The sequence below is a fragment of the Hemitrygon akajei genome, chromosome 2 (assembly GCF_048418815.1).
Source record: "Hemitrygon akajei chromosome 2, sHemAka1.3, whole genome shotgun sequence".
Lineage (NCBI taxonomy): Eukaryota > Metazoa > Chordata > Chondrichthyes > Myliobatiformes > Dasyatidae > Hemitrygon > Hemitrygon akajei.
Window position 1 is genome coordinate 47,523,703 of NC_133125.1, and position 21,413 is coordinate 47,545,115.

Sequence of the window (21,413 nt, forward strand, 5' to 3'; positions counted from 1 at the left end):
AAAGTGCATGGTTTGGGTGTGAATCTGCAGGTCATCATATTCCTATAATATCTGCTGTCCTTGTTGCTCTTGTTAATGAAAAATCGCAGGTTTATGATGTGTCTCTGGGGAAATAACCACATTTTGCCGAGCGTGCATTCAGCAGCTGCTAAGACATGGCCATCTGCATCGTTCATGTGCCCGTCTCCACCATCACTAGGTCCAAATTCAACAATGCGATGCAAGTTCCTTTATTAGGCAGACTATTGTGGCCCAAGAAAATGCTGGCTCACCACCACATTCTCAATAGCATTTACGGACTGGCAACAGGTGCTGAACTTGGCAGTCAGCTGGATCCTCCCAAAAAAAATGAAAAGAAAAAAGAAGCTTACATTTACAGTCCAGAGCTGTTCGTGACTTGTGATGGCGTCTAGTTGGTGGAAGAAATGGACATTTAGGCTGATTGAGGGCATGCCAGTCAAGTGATCTACTTTGCATCAACCTTCTCAAGAACATTGGAGCTGCACTTGACTGGGTAAGTGGAGAATATTTTATCACATTCCTGACATGTGCCTTCATCTTGGTAGAACCAAACTGAGGTGTCAGATGGTGAGTCACTCACTGCAGGATACACAGCCCCAGAGCTATTCTTGTCACTATGCTATTTTTGTGTAATTATCAATGGAGGTACAGCTCAGACCTGTGTGCTTAGCCCCCTGCTCTATTCTCTTTGCACCATAATTGCATGGCTAATCTTACTTCCAATACCATCAACAAAATTCGCTGATGACACCTCTGTTGTTCGCCAAATCATAGGTGATGAGTCACTATACACGAGTGATACAGTACCCCTAGGTGAGTGATGTTGTAACAACAAGAACTTTTATTCAATGTCAACAAAACCAAGAAATTAATTGTTGACATCAGAAAGAGGAATTCAGGAAACCACCTTCCAGTTTTCATTGCAAAGGAATAAAGTTGGTGTTTTGGGCTGAGACCCTGCAACAGGGTCTTGGTCCAAATCATCAACTGTTTACTCTTTTCCATAGATGCTGCCTGGCCTGCTGAGTTCCTCCTGCAGTTTGTGTGTGTTGCCTTGAATTTCCAGCATCCCCAGATTTTCTCGTGTCTGTGATTCCAGTTTTCATTGGTGGGTTAACAATGAAGAGAGTCAATGGCTTCAAATTCCTAGGTATCAACATCTCAGATGACCTGTTCTGGACCTACCACGTAGACATTAGCATGAAGGTGCCATGCCAGCATCTCTACTTGGTCTTAGAAGCTTAGAGGATTGCCACATCAGAGTTCTACAAACTTCACAGGTACATTGTAAAAAGTATCCTAACTGGTCACATCATGGCCTGGTGCAGCAGTTCTATCGTACAGTAATACAAGAGACTGAAAAGAGTAGCGGACACAGCCTGGTCTATCATAGGCACAGTCCTCCCCACTGTCAAAAGCTGCCATACCAAATACAAGTTGGAGACACAAGAGATTGTAGATATTGGAATCTGACAAAAAAAAGACATCAACTGTGTCTGTAAAAGCAAAGGGACCTGCATTAGGAAGTTAGAGACAGACTCACACAGTAATGGAAAGAGGCTCTTCACCCCAATCGGTGCATTTTGACCAAGATGCCTATCTAAGCTAGTCCTGTTTGCCAGAGTTTGGCCCAGATCCCTTTAAACATTTCCTATCTGAGTAAGCCTTTTAAATGCTAAGTACTTGACTTAACCACTTCCTCCTCCAGCTCATTCCATATACTGACCAGTCTCTGGTTGAAAATGCTCCCTCTCAGATTCCTATTCAATCTCACCCCTCTAACTTTAAACCTATGCCCTCTAGTTGTTCATTCCAGAACTTGTGTGCACGATGCTCCTCATGATTTGATATACAAGATCATCCCTCATTTCTCTATGTACCAATGGAAATAACCCTAACCTGCTCAACCTCTCTAATTCAGTCTTACCTGGTAACATCCTCATAAATTTTTTTCTACACTCTTTCCAACTTAATGGCAACATAATGTCCCATCTTCTGTACTCAGTGCCCACTGATGAATGCCAGTTTGTGCCAAAAGTGTTCTTCACTACCCACCCATCTCTGATGCTACTTTCAGGAAACCGTGTATTTGTGCTCCTGTCTCTCTGCTCTACAACACACCACTGGACCCTACCTTTCACAGTGAATGTCCTACCCTCATTTACCTTTCCAAAATACAACACCTCACACTTATGCATAAGTTTTATTTTACTTATAGCTGTAATTGGTAATGTTAAAAATATATTTTGCTTGTTTGCTTATTGAAAACATTGCTGTCATAGACCTCAGTCTCAGAAACTGATTGGAAAGCTGAGCCTACTGGGCCTGAACACCGCCCTCTGCAACTGGATCCTAGACTTCCTGATCCCCAGGGTTGCGTGCTCAGTCCACTGCTGCTCACTCTGCTGACCCCCGACTGTGCTGCAACACACAGCTCGAACCACGTCATCAAGTTCGCCAATGACACGACCGTGGTGGGTCTCATCAGCAAGAACAACGAGTCAGCGTACAGAGAGGAGGTGCAGAGCCAAAAACTTGTCTCTGAATGTGAACTAAACAAAAGAGATGGTTGTTGACTTCAGGAGGGCACGGAGCGACCACTCCCCGCTGAACATCGATGGCTCCTCGGTAGAGATCATTAAGAGCACCAAATTTCTTGATGTTCAACTGGCAGAGAATCTCACCTGGTCCCTCAACACCAGCTCCATAGCAAAGAAAGCCCAGCAGCATCTCTACTTTCTGTGAAGGCTGAGGAAAGTCCATTTCCCACCCCCCATCCTCATCACATTCTACAGGGGTTGTATTGAGAGCATCCCGAGCAGCTGAATCACTGCCTGGTTTGGAAATTGCACCATCTTGGATCGCAAGACCCTGCAGCAGATAGTGAGGTCAGCTGAGAAGATCATCGGGGTCTCTCTTCCTGCCATCACGGACATTTACACTATACGCTGCATCTGCAAAGGAAACAGCATTATGAAGGACCCCATGCACCCTTCATACAATCTCTTCTCCCTCTTGCCACTATGTAACAGTTTCTTCCCCCAAGCTATCAGACTCCTCAATACCCAGAGCCTGGACTGACACCTTGCCCTATTGTCCTGTTTATTATTTATTGTAATGCCTGCACTGTTTTTGTGCACTTTACGCAGTCCTGTGTAGGTCTGTAGTCTAGTATAGCTTTCTCTGTGTTGTGTGTGTTTTTAACGTAGTTCAGTCTAGTTTTTGTACTGTATCATGTAACACCATGGTCCTGAAAAACATTGTCTCATTTTTACTATGTACTGTGCCAGCAGTTATGGTCGAAATGACAATAAAAGTGACTTGACTTGACTTTCTAAATACTATTGCTATTTCTAGAATATACTTTAGCAATTAAGTGTGCACTATTTTACTCTATTTGAAGTCCTTAAGAAAATATTGCAGATATAAATAACATCTTAATTGTTATGGTATTATATTGGCGAGATATGAAAAACGTGAATACTGGAAAACACTCTAATTTAAGGAAAGCATGCTCACAGTATATTTTGGTGTCGTGGTTTGCGCAACACTGTCACAGTTCAGGGCGTTCCGGAGTTCAATTCCTGCGCCGTTCTGTAAGGAGTCTCTGTCCGACCTCCTCGTGGAATGCGTGGGTTTACTCCAGGTCATCTATTTTCTCCCACAGTCCAAAGACATGCTGGGTGGGTAATTGATCATTGTAAATTGTCCCGTGATTAGATTGAAGTTAATCAGGTCTGTTGGGGGCTGCTGGGGTGGTGTGGCTCGAAGGGCCAAAAGGCCTAGACTATTACTAAATAAATAAATAATCAAAAATTACAATCCGTGGTGGAATTAAAATATACGTTACCTATTCGAATGAAACAACAAAAGATGTTGTTCCTGCTTGCAAAACTAAATTAAACCCAGCATAAGCAGATGCTAAATCCCTACTGTCTGCGAAGCACATATGAAATTCTGTCAGAGTTGTTAAGTAACCACTTATTTGGATTCAAAATGTAAATGAAAAAAGACTCCAGATGTTGGAAATTTGAAATTAAAATGCAAAACGTTGTTAACACTCAACAGGTTTGACAGCATCTGAGGAAAGATAAACAAGTTTACATTTTAAATGCTGTTTAAGTGTGATGAGAGTTTCATATCCATTCCTCTTCCATGCAGCAAGCTCTGCATTCCAATCACCCTCTAGCTGGAAAACATTTTCCTCATCTCAAGAGTTCAAGTTCAGAGTAAACTTAATCTCAAAGTACAGATATGTCACCATATGAACTTGAGATGCATTGTCTAGTGGGCATACTGAATAAATCCCAAGAATGATAACCACAGAATCAAAGACCGCACCAACTTGGGTGTTCAACCAGTTTACAAAAGACAACAAGCTGTGCAAAAACATACATAAATAAATAAGCAAGCAAGCAATCAATAAATATTGAGAATATGAGCTGAAGAATCCTTGAAAATGAGTACATTGATTGTGGGAGCATTTCAGTGACGGGGCAAATGAAGTTGAGTTAAGTTACCCCCTTTGGTTCAAAAGCCTGATGGCTGATCTCCTAATTTTTCTACCAATTACTTCAAACCTGGCTTTAGACCCCTCTGTTAAGTGGTCAGCATATGGAGTGAGCGGAGGAGGAAGTTGTTAAGGCAAGTACATTAACAACATTTAAAAGGCATACATTGACAGGAAAGGTTTAAAGGGATATGGGCCAAATTCAGGCAAATGGGATTAGCTTAGATGGGCATCTTGGTTGGAATGGACCCATTACTGTCTGAATTCCTAATGCATGTCCCTTTGCTTTTATGATGCGGTTGGGGTCTTTTTTATTTCAGATTCCATTATCTGCAGCCTCTTGTGTCTACAACTTCCATTGAGAAAGCTCCTGAACACTTTTACAATGTTCACACCATTCAGCATTTCACATTCACACACCTTGGTAACTGGTTAAGTGCGTGTGCGCATCGATGAGTTACCTGCGGTGCAGGTTTTAGCAAGATGAGTCAAGTCTTTGCACGGCCACTTCAGCTGTTAAAGCTACTAGGACAGGGATGTGCTGTTCAGTGAAGACATGCATCTTGAGTGGCAAGTCCGGCTGAAGGAATAGATTAGAATGATACCCCCGGACACTCTGAGTGACGACTCCTCTATAATGTTAATGATACTCTGATCCATTCCAGTTGCATTTGATTGCTAGTTCACTGGAACATTAACAGTCTTACTTTTCATCTTTCATTGTTTATAGCAGCTCAGTACGTTTTCCTGGCTTCAGGCGGCTGCCCATTCAAATAAGAACTGCTTCCAGTCTTGAATATGGCTAAAAACATCCTCGGTTCTTGCAACAGTGCAGGAAGTAATTATATTCGTAGGGTAAAGAAAAACATACAGCACTACCTCCACCAATACTGCTAGAAAAGTAGATATGATTTATTTTTAAGTTGGTATAAATGTTTGCCATAATCTCTGTACGAACATGGCACATGACCACTTTTTTAAAAAGGAGGGAGAGAGAAACCGGGGAATTATAGACTGGTTAGTCTGACATCGGTGGTGGGGAAAATGCTGGAGTCGGTTATCAAAGATGTGATAACAGCACATTTGGAAAGAGGTGAAATCATCGGACAAAGTCAGCATGCATTTGTGAAAGGAAGATCATGTCTGACGAATCTTATAGAATTTTTTGAAGATGTAACTAGTAGAGTGGATAGGGGAGAGCCAGTGGATGTGGTATATTTAGATTTTCAAAAGGCCTTTGACAAGGTCCCACGCAGGAGATTAGTGTGCAAACTTAAAGCACATGGTATTGGGGGTATGGTATTGATGTGGATAGAGAATTGGTTGGCAGACAGGAAGCAAAGAGTGGGAATAAACGGGACCTTTTCAGAATGGCAGGCAGTGACTAGTGGGGCACCGCAAGGCTCAGTGCTGGGACCCCAGTTGTTTACAACATATATTAATGATTTAGACGAGGGAATTAAATGCAGCATCTCCAAGTTTGCGGATGACATGAAGCTGGGCGGCGGTGTTAGCTGTGAGGAGGATGCTAAGAGGATGCAGGGTGACTTGGATAGGTTAGGTGAGTGGGCAAATTCATGGCAGGTACAATTTAATGTGGATAAATGTGAGGTTATCCACTTTGGTTGCAAGAACAGGAAAACAGATTATTATCTGAACAGTGGCTGATTAGGAAAAGGGGAGATGCAACGAGACCTGGGTGTCATTGTACACCAGTCATTGAAGGTGGGCATTCAATGATATGGGCCTTGTGGCTAAAGGGATCGGGGGTATGGAGAGAAAGCAGGTACAGCAGGCAGTGAAAAAGGCAAATGGTGTGTTGGCATTCATAGCAAAAGGATTTGAGTACAGGAGCAGGGAGGTTCTACTGCAGTTGTACAAGGCCTTGGTGAGACCGCACCTAGAATATTGTGTGCAGTTTTGGTCCCCTAATCTGAGGAAAGACATTCTTGCCAGAGAGGGAGTACAGAGAAGGTTCACCAGATTGATTCCTGGGATGGCAGGACTTTCATATGAAGAAAGACTGGATCGACTAGGCTTATACTTACTGGAATTTAGAAGATTGAGGGGGGATCTTATTGAAACGTATAAAATTCTAAAGGGATTGGACAGGCTAGATGCAGGAAGATTGTTTCTGATGTTGGGGAAGTCCAGAATGAAGGGTCACAGTTTAAGGATAAAGGGGAAGCCTTTTAGGACCGAGATGAGGAAAAACTTCTTCACACAGAGAGTGGTGAATCTGTGGAATTCTCTGCCACAGGAAACAGTTGAGGCCGGTTCATTGGCTATATTTAAGAGGGAGTTAGATATGGCCCTTGTGGCTAAAGGGATCAGGGGGTATGGAGAGAAAGCAGGTACAGGGTTCTGAGTTGGATGATCAGCCATGATCATACTGAATGGCGGTGCAGGCTCGAAGGGCCGAATGGCCTACTCCTACACCTATTTTCTATGTTTCTATGAATATTATATTCTAGGGAGCAAACGTATCCAATATATCCAGTGGTTCCTGGAGCTGAGTCAGCCTCACATGTGGAGAAACCTCTTATTTGAAAACAACGGGTCAAGTGGTAATGCTTTCATGGCAATGGTGCAATGAATTCATTCAGGTTTAATTCATGCAAACTGATTCACTCTTATGCCTACATACAAAAAACTATAAACACAAGTATAAAGAGGAATTAAATCAATTAACTAATTTTGTATAGATTAGATGCAGGAAATGCATGAAAATTATTTTGCTTGTGCAAAGAATTAGCATTGACCAAATTGCTTTAAATTTATAAGCATTTGAAAATGAGTTGCATCATATCTACTGTGGCATATCACTAAGAAAATTACTTATAATAAGAACGCTCCATATGCTTGGTATTTAATCACTTTATTTGAAATGTTATGCAGCTTGGTTTACAAAATATATAAACAGTGTGCTCATTACAGTTATGCAAATCTTTTGACGTGCTTAGCAAAAACCTCCTTATAAACTAAGCAAGAAATTTAAAGGCCACACAATAAAGGGTAAATCAAAGGAAATATGTATTTACTTAGCATGTTTGCAGTTAAATTATAAAATCAAACTTTGTATAATCAGGTATACGTCAGAAATCTATCAAATACCATGAAATATAAATTACAATTAAAGGCTTGATGTCTGTAAAAATGCAAAGTTCATTTTCTGTACAGCACAATTCCTTTCAAAAAGTGATAAAGGAAGGATTGGACTCCACTTTCAAAAGTTTGCAAAATCCTAAAAGATTAACACAAATTGCAGGATTTTTTAAAAGTAAATATCTATTTTTTTTGTATTTACAAAGAATATTTAGTGTTTAAAAATGGAAATTATACATGGAAAGTAGAGTTAGGCAGTTAAACCATCAGTTACCGATTAACACAGTACACTGAAGCGCTGTTTGTTTTGTAACATTTCTCAGTGTCACTTTAAAACAGAGCAGATCTCCTCTATCATATGCCATACAGTAGCTAGCTACAGACCAGATCTTTTTCGCGTCAAATGGTAGGATACTTCAGAAACCTCTTTCATTTTTTTCTTCCCCTGAAAAGGTTATTTACATCCAGTCTTTTTCATTTCAGCCAGCTGATTGCTTACCAGGAGCTTGAGACATGGCTTGTGATTCACAATACTGTCAGGATATCCAAAGGTCTTTCCTTAAGCATTCTAATTAAAAGTTCACAACAAGACAATTAAGTAACTACCATCCACATGTACAAATACACCAAACAAGACCACCTCCCCTTAGAATTGGAGGATATTCATTGGTAACCTTTCCCCACATATCACTTTCTACTTCATAAAGCATGTTTCATTTCAGTTCAGTCTCAGCATCTAAGATACTATTTTATAAATACAAGATATTGCTTGACAGTGTAAAGTTGCATAGCAACAGTAGAAAATCAAAACTGCCTATTCAGTCGAGATGCAAACCTCCAAAATACATTTGTTCAGGTCTGCAGTATTGCTGTGTGCATATGCTCTACTGAACAGCGAATATTAATTGCAAGTAGGGGGTTTCTTATTACCAATGACAACTTTAAGGGCAGTATAATACTAATAGACAGGCCAGAGATTAATTAAACCCATGTCAATAATGAGCAGAGGTGTTCTTGATAAAAATGAGAAGAATTATAGGTTTAACACTGTTGTTTCACATTTCTTCTTAACTTGCTAACGTGTAAGAAAATGTTGTGGCCTGTCTGTGCTTTGGAGGAAAACAGTTCACGCTTCTGTGTCTATTTCCCCATCAGCAATTTGTGGAGTGTCAGCATCACCAAGTAATTCTGTCTCTGGTACCAACATTTCCTCCTCTTGGAGATTCTGAGGAGGAGGTACTTCATCCACAACAGTGGGCCCATTAGGCTCATCTTCTGTCCCGTTTGATTGGTCTGGGATCAAAGCAATGCGCTCCGTACCGGAAGCATTGGAGGGTGCTGTCGTGACGTAGCCCGTACTTGTAGACCCACTTCCACTGTTATGAGAGCCAGTCTTTGGCACCATCTGTGGGGGTAGCTGTTGAGGCATCTGCATCTGGATTTGCATCGGGTAAAAATTTGGCAAATAGGCACCGTAGGCTGGCACGGGCTGGTAGCCGTTCACTGGAATGTACAGTTGGGGTGGTGGGACCATCGGCCGCATCTGTCCTTTCACTGGTATGAACTGAGGAGGTGGGAAATGCGCCTTTTGTTTTGGCCCCACGTACCTTGCATTGCTAACGTTACTGACTGGGCTCGTGCTGAGGGAGCTAGTCTGTGTAGCGTTGCTGCCCCCAGAGGCAGGGGCAGAGCTGTTATAGTTGGATAGATTTTCCCATGCTCGGAGGCGTGCGTGGATGTCTTTAAATCGCGGTCGCCTTGACGGAAATTCGTTCCAGCATTCCAGCATCAAACTGTATACCCAGGCAGGGCAATCGTCAGGGCAAGATAACACGTGCCGGTTCTTTATCATTTCTATGACATCCTGGTTGGAATATCCACAGTAGGGTTGGAGCCCATAGCCAAATATTTCCCAGACCACTACCCCAAAAGACCATATGTCGGAATCAACAGAAAACTTGCCGTAGACGATGGCTTCAGGCGGCATCCAACGGATCGGGAGAAGGGAATTCCCCAACAGCTTGTAATAATCTGCAGAATAAACCTCCCTGAAAATGCCCAGGTCGGATATTTTTACGTGGAGTTTATCACACACCAGGATATTCCGTGTAGCCAGATCCTTGTGTACCACGTGATGGCTGTACAGGTACTCCATACCAGCCGCGACCTGAGTCACAATGTGCAGAAAGTCTGCCGGCTCCAGTGCCGACTTCACTGTCCTGTCATCATCGCTGCTTCCAACGTCCGAGTGTGGAGATCGCATCACTAGGAACTCATGGAGGTCGCTCTGGGAGGGGTAACTAAAGATCATGCTCATGGGCTGCTCCTTGGTAACTATGCCCAGAAGACAAACGATATTTGGGTGTTGCAGCCGAGATCGCATCATAGCTTCGTGTTTGAATTCTTCTCTCAGCGACACTTCAGTCTTATCCTTCATGGTTTTAATGGCTATAACTTGTGCTTGTTCACCAGGGCCTGTGCTGTAGAGATGCCCCTTGTACACCTTCCCAAATCGGTCCTCTCCAAGTTCTTCCATAAAGCGCACTGCAGAGAGGCAAATATCTTTCAATTTCCCCTAAAGAGACAATCCAAAATAAACTGGTTACCTTAAAAGTGCATACCTCAGTTAAATCAGTTTAACAAAGTTGTCCATTTACAAATCTAAAATCTTCAAAGGAACAGACAGTTTGATAGAATGCACCTGTTTCTTTGATTTTCCATTAAAAATAATCCCTTGATTCCTTTAAAAATACAACTAAAAAGGGTCGTCACTGAAAGTGAGCATTGTTTTCAAAAACAATGTCCAATTTCCTACTCCTGTGATTAACAATAAATCACTGGACATGCAATTAAAAACATCTGTACTAATCTACTTAGTAATTCCATTACTGAGCAATAGCCAGTTTCTACAAAATATATACATCTAACACCTGGTGAACGAGTCCACTCAATCAGCTAAAGACTGGCTGCTTAGCTTAGTGATGATTTTTGTTTAAGGCTAATACCCGTCTCTGATTGTTGTTCCTTAGTCCTTGCCACACATAATTGCCTGATTTGTTAGTACAGGAAGGCAAGGGTTTGCAGGATTTTGTGGAAAATGGTTCTGTGATTCAAGATTCAAAAGCTTTATTGTCATTCCAACCATACCTCAGCTCTGCAGGGCGGAATGAGGCAGCGTTTCCCAGGGGCAAGTGCAATTGTGTGACTGCTGCTACAGGCTCAATGACATGACGATGGCCACTTACAGCTTCCAGGACAGGTCTGCCAGTAGCTCCCAACAGTATATGGAGATAATCTTTAACATGAGGTTAGGGGCCATGGTCTTTGAGATGGTCATTCCTACAATTACTCTCTGATAAGGAGATTAACTTGGCTGTGATCAAATAGTTCTCCCTCACCCCCACTCTCCCATTACTTCCCCTATCACCTAATCTGGCAGCTCTACTCAAAGACTAATACAGCTTTCTAGGTAATGGTACCTCTAGACAATACCGCATGCTCTTTGATGCTTCCAACTGGTGTTGCACATGACAAGAAATTGATTCATCAGCTTAGGGAGAGGGATGTGGCAATTAGCACAAGACCACGAGTGTCAATTTTTATGACAGTATATAATACTTGGTGTTCGTGCAATGGTGATGGAAAAGTCTTGGCTGAAACATACTATGCTGTGCTTTGGCTCTAATTAAAAAGACACATCAGCAAATCTTCATTAGAATTTGTGAATCATAATTTCAATACCTGAAATTTACTCTGATTTTAGGAGGAATTCTTGAATTTCAAAAGAATTATTGATCTGAATGGCAAAGTGGTCAGCATTACAATATAGAAATGCCAAGAGCAATATGATCATAAACAGATTGATAGAAGACCTTCAGGTAGCTTAACCAAATAGAAATTTCATCATGTTCACAAAGTGTATCAGATCTGTCACAGTAAATTGCAGGTTCGCAAGGTTCTGCTTTATTGGGAGACACCATTCTGAATTTCAAGACAGAGCCATTTTCTTAACCAAGTGGACATCAACAGTGACTTAAATCAAGTCAATTTTAATGAGACCTTGATCATGTAATTAAAGGAACTTCTTGGGAGAGCTTAGAAAAGCCCTTTGACAGAATATTGAGTGTGGGCGGCTGAACCTTGGATCAAAGTTCCCACGTGGAATACAAATCTCCAGATTTTAAATGGTAGAATTTCCAATCATGCAGAACATTTTTTTTTGTCCAGGCAGTGATTAGACCTACATTAAGACCAGCCTTTAGTTTACATCAATAAGCACAAACTTCGAGGAAATACAAAAGCCTGGAATTTAAGCTATGGTTGTGCCAAAGAGATCTTGAGTTTAGAAGTGCTTATTTCAATACAGCATCAAGAACAGGTTATGTACTTGTCACTCTAAACAAACTTCATCCCAAGATGTTTTAAAGCCCTTTGTTCTGTCAATTACATTAGGACAATTTACCTTCCAATATGTACAATATGTTACAGCTTTTTTTTAAATCAATGATGACAATAAATAGCAATGAGACAGATGACTAGCAAATGTCACTGAGAAATGCCAAATTCTTCTTTGAACAGTGTAGTTAGATCTTCAAACCCATTTCTACAACTGGACCAACCGAACATGATCTTGGTTTAAGATTCCATTACAAATAAAACACCTCTTATAACAGAGCGCCCTTTTACTCAGGGGGTTACCTACCTTTTTTTTAATGCCATGGAAATTGAGCAAGGAGCTGTGGACCCCAGGCTGGGAACCCCTGCTTTAACCACAACAGTGGAAAGCCATTTAGATTATGCACATAAACCTTCACAGTTTTGAAGTCAAGCATGAGAATACGGCCACTTAGTTAAGCTAACATATGATAAGAAAATATTTTTTTAACACTACAACGTTGTGAGAAACTACTGCAGGAGTTACCTGTTTGTGAGAACTAACGAGTGGCATCTCCACATCCTGACTGGGAGATGCCATCAGTTGGCGCCTCTGTGGAGAAGGTGTAGAAGCCCTGTGCTTGTTTCGACACATGCAAATAAGGAAAAATAGCAAAGCAATGACCAATGGAATGGCAATGCTTGGGACAAGGATGTACAGAATTTCCATTTTGCTATTTTCACGTGGATCTGCAGAAATGAACATAATTATTGTGTTAATATGGCTGTTTGCCTTGCAAAAGCATCCCATAATATTAACTGACAAATCTATGAAACATGCTTAGATTTACTTATAAGATTTGATTTTGTTTTTCTTTTGAAAAGATAATTGCAGAAGTTGCTGAAAACTCTAGTGACTGAGGAAGCATCAAGTTAAACCAGAATCACAGCAAATAAAAATTATCATCCCATCTGTCCTAACCCAATTATTCCACTGAGATTTTTTTTCTGTATTCCCTAATTTCATTAGTTTGCAAAACAAAATGTTAAAGTTAAAAGATAAATATAAACTCCACAAAAATCTAGTTTAGTTTTGAGAATCACAAATGGAAACAGTGTTAAATCAGCTCTAGTAAGTCAGTAAAATGTCAAATATACATTTAATCTTACAATATAATATTTTTCTAATAAAAATGCAAGTTGATGAGAAAGTGGGAAAAATCTGAAACATAAGCTATTTAATAATACTTGTTCAAAATCCAAAGTCTATTGCTTTTAGAATAACTTCACTGCTAATTATTGCAGTAGGTGTTCTAAACAGGTTAACAAGTACAGAACAGGTATTATCTTAGGCATAACTGAATAAACTTAAGTATTTCAACTATTTTTAAGATTAAATTTCTTACTTCCACAGCTTACTGGGATACATGGAGACACATAAGACTGCTGATGCTGGAGCAAGAAATCCTGCAACATTTTGTTTTTTTCACTGGCATACTTATCAAACCACACATGAACCAGAGGTCTGTCCAGATAAATATCAGTAAGCTGACACAATCACAAGAGCTCAACAAAAACTTGAAATCCTTGTTAGAGGCTCCAAACTCTTCCTAAGCAGATGACTAGTTAGACCCAGAGTACTGCCTCAAAACCATAATTCATCTTTGAAGCATTCTCTGTGTCTTAAACATAACTTTCTCCCATTGCTAATAAAAGCCATCTCCATACTCCCACAAGGCTTAGTCTTATAAATAACATCACTGATCTTGCAAACCTCTGAAAGGAATGCAAGATCTGGGAGGTTTGGGAGGTGTATGTACAGCTATCAATGATGAAGGCAATAAATTCAGGCATGATCAAAAGTCTAGAATCAGTATAAGGTGGATATCCTAGAAAACTAGAGATAGACAGAGGTAACAGAGTTCCTGAGGGGGCAGAGTCATGTATGGATATTAAATTCATGGGGAGAATTGAAAAACCAATGCTTTGCTCAACCATGAGTCCACGTCAGTCAAAACACTTGAAGTGAGTTGAAGCATATCAAAGAATGACAAGCATATTTTTGGATAGCCTCAAGTTTAAAAAGGCTGGTTTGAGAGAGGTTGCCAAGTGTGCTTGGAATAGTCAAGCCTAAACTTAACAAAGGCATAGTTGAGAGTTTCAGTTAAAGACAGTTACAGCACGGTCAGATTCAGAAGAGGTTAAAGAAGTGGAAATAAACCATCAATATATACTTGAGAACTGGAACTCACATCAAGGACATGTCTTCCAAAAATGAACAACCAACAAGTTAATCCATTCCGCCATGTCTCTTGTCAATGATAGGTTGCATTATATTTATGTAATGCTCAAATTACAAACACCATTATACTGTTAACAAGAGTACTGTCCCATTAGCAGAATTTAGCACTTGTCTTTATGGTGCAGTTATATATCATGAAACAGGCCACTAATGCTTACGGCAAGCAGGGATGTCACAGAGTTCAAGACGAGCTTCGCTCTGGGTATAGCACCATGGTCCATCCATCTGCCCACCAGGATTTCGACAGTAAGCATGGCCACCTCCAAGTTCTGGATATTCCAAGCTGCTGAACTTGTGGGTGTGAGGGTATTGGGAATTCCACAACTGGCACTTGTATCCAGATTTGGTCACGCTGACAGTTCCTCTATAATCTGCTCCACTGCCATTGTAACAGTTGTGATCTGTATGGCCAACTTAAACAAAGATACACTTAGCATATAGGGCACACTACACTTAATACTGTACATTTCAGTGGTCAGAATTAATCTAGTTATTCCACCAGTTAATGTTGGTTCTTCTGTTAAACAACATTCAATCAAGCCATACTTTGGCAATAATAATTTAATATTCTCCAGTTAACAGAGTAAAATCCACATGTAGCAGTAGGACAGAGTGGATGAAATTCCTAGGATCAAGTTTCTTTTAAAATATTTTTGTCCGCATGCTACACCTTACAACAATAACTCATTCAATAACTTACCTTTACATAAGGTAAACCCAAAAATGAATATTCAGTGGATGAGATTAGGCACTAGGTACATGAAACTTTCTCAGCTCTTACTTTTCTTAATTTAAATCTATTTTTGACTGTTTCCTATTTATCTATGCCACCTAATTTGGTATTTCATTAAAAACAAACTTCAATAGTAATCTACATTAAAACAATTCATGTACCATGGATATCATTGCTTTGTACAAATACATTTGTAAATTAGGCTTACTAACTTCACCTCCAAACTAGTACTTATCAGATGGAGTCAGAAGGCTTCTTTTAATTAATAAAATAAAAAGTAAACAAGTGTAAGTGGCTGTATGTCATCCAACTGGATGGCAGTGGTCTTGCCTACTGAGTATTTGTAGACTTAGCTGAGATCTTATCACATGCTAACACACTGACTGATGGCCAAAGGTATGGCTTTTAGTGGTCGCCAACCCGTCAATCGCGATCGACTGGTCGATCTTTGAGACATCCTCAGTAGATCCCGAAAAAAAAAAGAAAAATAAATACACAAGTACTGTTGAGAGATTGTTTCCGGGTTGCGGGGTTTTAGTTCTGTTCTTTCTGCCCAGTGCGCATGCGTGTAGCTCCCCCGCACTACACAGTGTAATTCAGTGGTCCCCAAACACCGGGCCATGAGGAAACGATGAGTCAGCTGCACCTTTCCTCATTCTCTGTCACGCCCACTGTTGAAGTTGAATGCACGCGAGGTCATCAGTCGCCTCAACGCAGTGACACCCTCGAGCCAGAGATCACTGGTTGGCCTCGCGTGGCTGGTGGGAAGTGCTGTTGCTACTGGCCTGGAGTGCGGACAGATGGGCGCCGCCTCTAAACCTGTTCACCACACCGAATGTTCGTGGGGAACCCGGTGTTAAGATATTCACAGACGACCTAATTTGGGCTCAGCGTTTTGTAAGTAGCAGAGCAGCTACCTCGCTGCGATCTACTGCAAGGCATCCCTCCAGCCTAACTTTTGTCGGCCGATAGATCCTACAGGGGGGGCGGGCATGCGCCCTGTCGCACTCTTCGCTTGGTCGGTCACTCTCTCCGGACTGCAACTGCCACGGCCCCGGCACGGGGACCTCCGGCCCTGACCTTGACCACCCATGACCGGCAGAAGGCGGGAGGCTGCAGTTCGGGCCCGGAGGCTGTCTAATAAGGCAATGAAGCCCTCAAAACTGCTTCGGCACCTGAGTCCAAGCACCCTGCACTTAAAGACAAACCTGTTGAGTTTTGTGAGTGGAAAAAGCGTGAGCAAGCGGGACAGAAGCTAAGTGCCAAGAGCCGCGAAAACTAAATTGCGGAATAGACTGGACATAAGGAACTTGCTTCGAGTATCGCTGCATCGTGTTTAACACCCACCACCCCCCCCCTCCCGTTGGCCGGTCCGCAAGGTACCCCAGGTGTTTATACATTATTTCTACTTCCAGGTTGCGGGGTTTTGCCTCCGGTCTTTTCTGTCCCAGTGTGCATGTGAGTAACTAATCAACCTGGGATCGATCTTGCCTTTCACTAAGACCGAGGTAGGGGATCTTGGGCTTAAAAAGGTTGGTGACCGCTACGAAAGGATAGGATAATTACTTCACTTAATTAAATAAACATTTACCCTTTAGCTGAATAAACTCGTAGTTGGTCAACTGGGAGAAAAGAATTTAACTACCAAGGAGGTGTAATTTTGAAAACTTGAGGCTCAAAAATATTTTAGTTGCTGCAACCTCATCACTACCAAAGATTTTATCTTACTCACTGCAAAGTCCAGTGGCCCAAGTTCCATATTCAGCAGAGTATTACAATCCTTTCACTGGGTCAGAAGAAGATGGCTTGTTCATTGATAGTACACTTAAAAGTCAAACCTTTTTTTTATAATTTACGTGGAATCGATTAAAAAAATTAATTTTGAATGGCGAAACAGTATGAATGTTACTATTCAAGTACACTCCAGTGTCAAACATTCATGAGTGCAAATCACATCTGTATCAAAACAGAACCAGGCTGTCAAAATTTTCTGTCAGAATTAATCGTTTTCAACCGTCAGTCCTCTTTTTCCTATCTTGTTTCACGGCTGAATTGCAACTTCTAATTTCAAATACGCCTAGCCTGGCCAAGATCTTCATAGCTTTTCTGTTAACTCACACAAATACATGAACATCATATTTTCAACTTTCCTGTCACTGTAAAATTTCACCAGTTTCCAAACGTTAAAATTTGAGGTATTTATGAAGCAATCAACAAGAGACTGATACAACATTAAAAAGAATTATCCACATACATCTTCATGCCCAACAGTCAAACCCAGCTTTCCTAATACTGTTTGGGTTCTTTTCTGGCTTCTTTATAAGCCTCTAGAGCTCTGTTTGATTTTAGCTTTAGATGTATGATTTTACATGCACTTAAGAAAGAATCTAGTACTTTCTTGGCTTATATGACGTATAAACTCTTCTCAGACTTCCAGCCAGGTACAGGTGTCGATTTTAACCAAAATGTTTTGATGACAAGCTCTGCCATCTTCCTCAGGGATGATGCCTAGGCATGTCTAGTCTGGTGGTGTGCACATACTCAATTCCTGTTCTCTATCCCTCCTGATTGGTTGAGGATAAACCAAACAGGTTTCCGCTGTCTCACCTTGTTTAAATTCCAGTTCTTACTTAGAGTGAGACCCTTGTCTTTGTTAAAATTATTATTCTCTAGTTTTGCTTTGATGGCTTCCTTCACTAGGCAGTTCCAAAAGCCATTGGCACGGCACAGTAGTTTTGTGATGTCGAAGTCAATCCTGTAGTCATTGTGTATGCAATATTCTGCTACTGCTAATCTCTCTGGGGATACACCTCCAATGCTCCTTGTCGCGGGTTTCCACTATGTGTCCCCTCTGGCCGAAATATACGCTGCTTCATATTCACAGGGAATTCTGTAGGCGGCAGCTGTCCTGAGTCCCAGGTCACCTTTGACCCACATAGGCTAGGATTTGAGCACGCTTACAGATTTGTGGATAGTATTAATCTGTGTTTTTTTCCAGTATCCTGGCTATCCTTCCAGAAATTGCGGAAATATAGGAACAACAGGCAGTAGCAACGGGTTCTTTGTCATTGTTAGGTCTCCTGGTTTTTCCATCGGCCCTTCAATGGAAGCCATTGAAATAAGACTAGAGAATAAGAATTTTAACAAAGACAAAGGTCTTGCTCTGGAATACGATTTTAAAGAAGGTGGAATAGTGGAAACCTGACTGGTTGAAGATTAACCAATCAGGCGGGAGAGACGATGGGAGTTATCACCGGACTAGATGTGCCTAGGCACCACCTCTGATGATGATGGCAGAATTTGTCATTGAAACATTGGTTAAAATCAACACCTGAACTCAATTGGAAGACTGAGAAGAGGTTATACATTACAAACTCTTCCTTTTTCTTCTTGTATAAATTCACATCTTTTGACATCTACAATCCCCTTTTCTTGCCACCCTTTTGTCTTCTTTCCGACTGGAACATACCAGTCCTGTACTCTGTCCAGTTCATCTTTAAATATCCTCCACATGTCTCCTGTAGACTTGCCCAAAAGTAGCTGTTCCCAAGTAAAGCCCACTATTACCTGCCTAATACTCTTGTAATTTGCCCTGCTCCATGGACTCTCCCACAAGGTCCATATTGTTATCTTTAGCTGTCTTAAAACTCATGGAGTTGTTATCACTGTTTTTTAATTGTTTTCTCACCTAAATGTCAGTCACATGACCAGGTTCACAACCTTTCATTGGGTCCAGTTTGGCCCCTCCTCCAGTTGAACCATCTACATATTGATTAAAGAAATCTTCCTCCATCCACTTAGCAAATTCTGCTCTTTCTAAACCTCTTGAACTAAAGAGGCTGCTGTCTGTATAAGGGAAGTTAGTTACCCACTACAACAACCCTGTTGTTTTTACACCCTTCCCTAAACTGCTACATATCTGATCCTCAACATCCTGGTGGTTACTGTGCGAATTTGTAATATCTCACCAGTGTGACTGCACCTTTCTTACTTTTGAGTTCTACCCACATGGATTCAGTAGATGAGCCCTCTAATAATATGCCCCCGGAGTGTAGCTGTGATATTATCTCCAATTCACCCTCCGCCCCTCCGCCAATCTTTTCTAAATCATTAAAACCCTGGAGCATTAAGCATCCATCTGTTGTCCATCTGCCAAGACTCTGTTATGGCTACATCATCATAGTTCTATATACAGATCCATGCTCCAAGTTCATCACCCTTACCAATAATAATACTAGCTTTAAAGCACACACTCAACCCGTCCATCACCTTGCTCCTGCCTATTCTTACTGGTTATGACATCAATCCCTTCACTTTCCGACATGGTGCTCTGGTTCCCACCTCCTGTCAAACTAGTTTAAACTCTGCAAGGTAGCACCAGCGAAGCTCCTGGCCGAGGAACTGGTTCCATTCCAGTTGAGGTGTAACTTGTCCCTCTTGTCCCTGCCCAGAAGAGGTTCCAGTGATCCAACAATGTGAAACCCTGCACCCCTCCCATCCTGCTAAGTTCCCCCACCCTGCAGATTCCATATATGTGTAACAGAGAAGAACGGCCACAGAGGGATTCTGAACTGTCTCCTCCCTTTACCTCTTGCGGTGGTCACCCAACTATCTGCAACCTGTACCTTAGGTGTAGCCATACCACCCCAACTAAATCTTTTATCTACGATGTCCTCAGCATCCCAGACAATCCTACGTCCAACTCCAGCTCTTGAAGATTATTTAAAAACTGTAAAAGATGTGTAATTAAAGTTTTTATAAATTAACTGTCAAATATATAGGATTATTACCTTTCAAGGTGATCAACCTAATCTTTTCCTCAAGCTGTCTGATGATGCTTTTTGGCAAATTTTCAAATATTTAATAGAGAACCCTTCAACAGATGCATGAAACTTAGTTGTTTAAATCTCTGGAGAATGTTCTTGGGATAACTTATATCTTTAATAATTGGATTTTAAATTTAAAAAAAAAACTAAATATAGCTGATTTTGAAGTACCACACATGCTAGAAACTGCTAGCAAGTCTGATAGTTGAAATTCAATTATAAAATACCATATTCACAAAAATACTACGGTAGTTTGGCTAGTTACTTCTGCAGGCAATTCTGAAGACACTATAGGTGCATCATCTGAAAGGGAGTTTTCTGCAAAAAAGAAAATCTAATGTGACAATAATGGGGTAGAAGAGATTGAGGAAGTTCACAAAGTCAAGACACATACTCAATTCATTTATGACACACACTTCTCCATCCCTCTGGATCAAAATGTTATTTTGGGTTACACTTTTGAAGGATGATTTTTTTAAATTCTTTGAACTAAAGTCAGCTACGATGCAAAGCAACATAGGATTAGAAGAGTGAACAATACAAGTTAACCTCACCATTTTTAGTTACACTGACCTGCCACAGTTAAAACTGGTGTGCATGTAAGCAAAAAACCCTAGAAGCTCAGACAGGAAGTTATTTTGAGATTAATATCTATAGAATTATCATGGATGCCGAACATTTAGAATAAGGTTAATGACTTTTCTGAGAATTAGGACCAGAAAAGGACCAGATGGTATCAGTAAAGGAACATTCTGAAATAATGCAAGTTCAGGATCAGCTGCTGTTCTGAGTTGTTTTGTGCATTAGGTTACAAATTTTCTCACTCAGGATTACATTTTTCCTCAGGGTCAGCATTAATTGTCCCTAAATTAGATTCTGCATGCCTTGTGATCAGTAAGAGTCCTATAACATCTGATATCCAGTTAAACGACAGCTCAATACAAGGAAGATCATTGGGAAGATGCAACAAGTTGAGGATTGAGACGATCTGCTGACAAACAATATTTTTCATACTTACACTTGTTAATTCTATCCACAGGAATTCCAATCCGCATACAGTTCGCAGACTCTGGGCTTTCTGGGAGAGGCAGGTCCTCACAGTTTGGCAACTGAAGCTGCATGAGAATGAGCGGGTTTGACCTTGCAATAATGTATTCTGTTTTGCACAGATCATTTTCCAGAACTTCACACTCATCCCTGCATAATTCCCGTGGTTTGGGGTTACGGGAATTATCATCACAGAGTGGGAACACAAAGTGGCAGAAGGATGGGATGGCAAACTGTGAGCACTGGTCCGAGAGGTGGGTGGAGGTGCCAATCATAGTAAATGCAGCTGAAATGGAAAAACACAATTCGATTTGAACACTGCTTTTAAACTATAGTTACCAAGTATACTACAATAATATAATTGCACCCAGCTTTATACAGTATTTCACCTTCATTTGATTATTGCACCATCTTTAAGTGTCAACTGGTCTAAAGTGAAAATATCTAATATCAGTAATATTAGCCTTTGGAATAGAGATAAAAAATTTCAGTGAA

General features: G+C 40.9%; 1 protein-coding gene across 4 annotated transcripts in view; it reads right to left on the bottom strand.

Annotated features, from left to right (window-relative positions):
- Positions 1 to 7,393: 7,393 nt before the first annotated feature.
- ror2 (receptor tyrosine kinase-like orphan receptor 2) overlaps positions 7,394 to 21,413 on the bottom strand; it is a 295,023-nt gene continuing 281,003 nt past the window's right edge. For 3 of the 4 annotated variants that reach the window (XM_073071935.1, XM_073071915.1, XM_073071928.1), the window contains 4 exons: positions 20,890 to 21,204; positions 14,471 to 14,725; positions 12,558 to 12,760; positions 7,394 to 10,211 (listed from right to left, as the gene is read on the bottom strand). In XM_073071935.1, coding sequence (XP_072928036.1) covers positions 8,763 to 10,211; positions 12,558 to 12,760; positions 14,471 to 14,725; positions 20,890 to 21,204 — 2,222 coding nt within the window. In that variant the 3' untranslated portion in view covers positions 7,394 to 8,762. The remainder of the gene's footprint in view (positions 10,212 to 12,557; positions 12,761 to 14,470; positions 14,726 to 20,889; positions 21,205 to 21,413) is intronic. The other variant, XM_073071920.1, reaches the window with a different exon arrangement.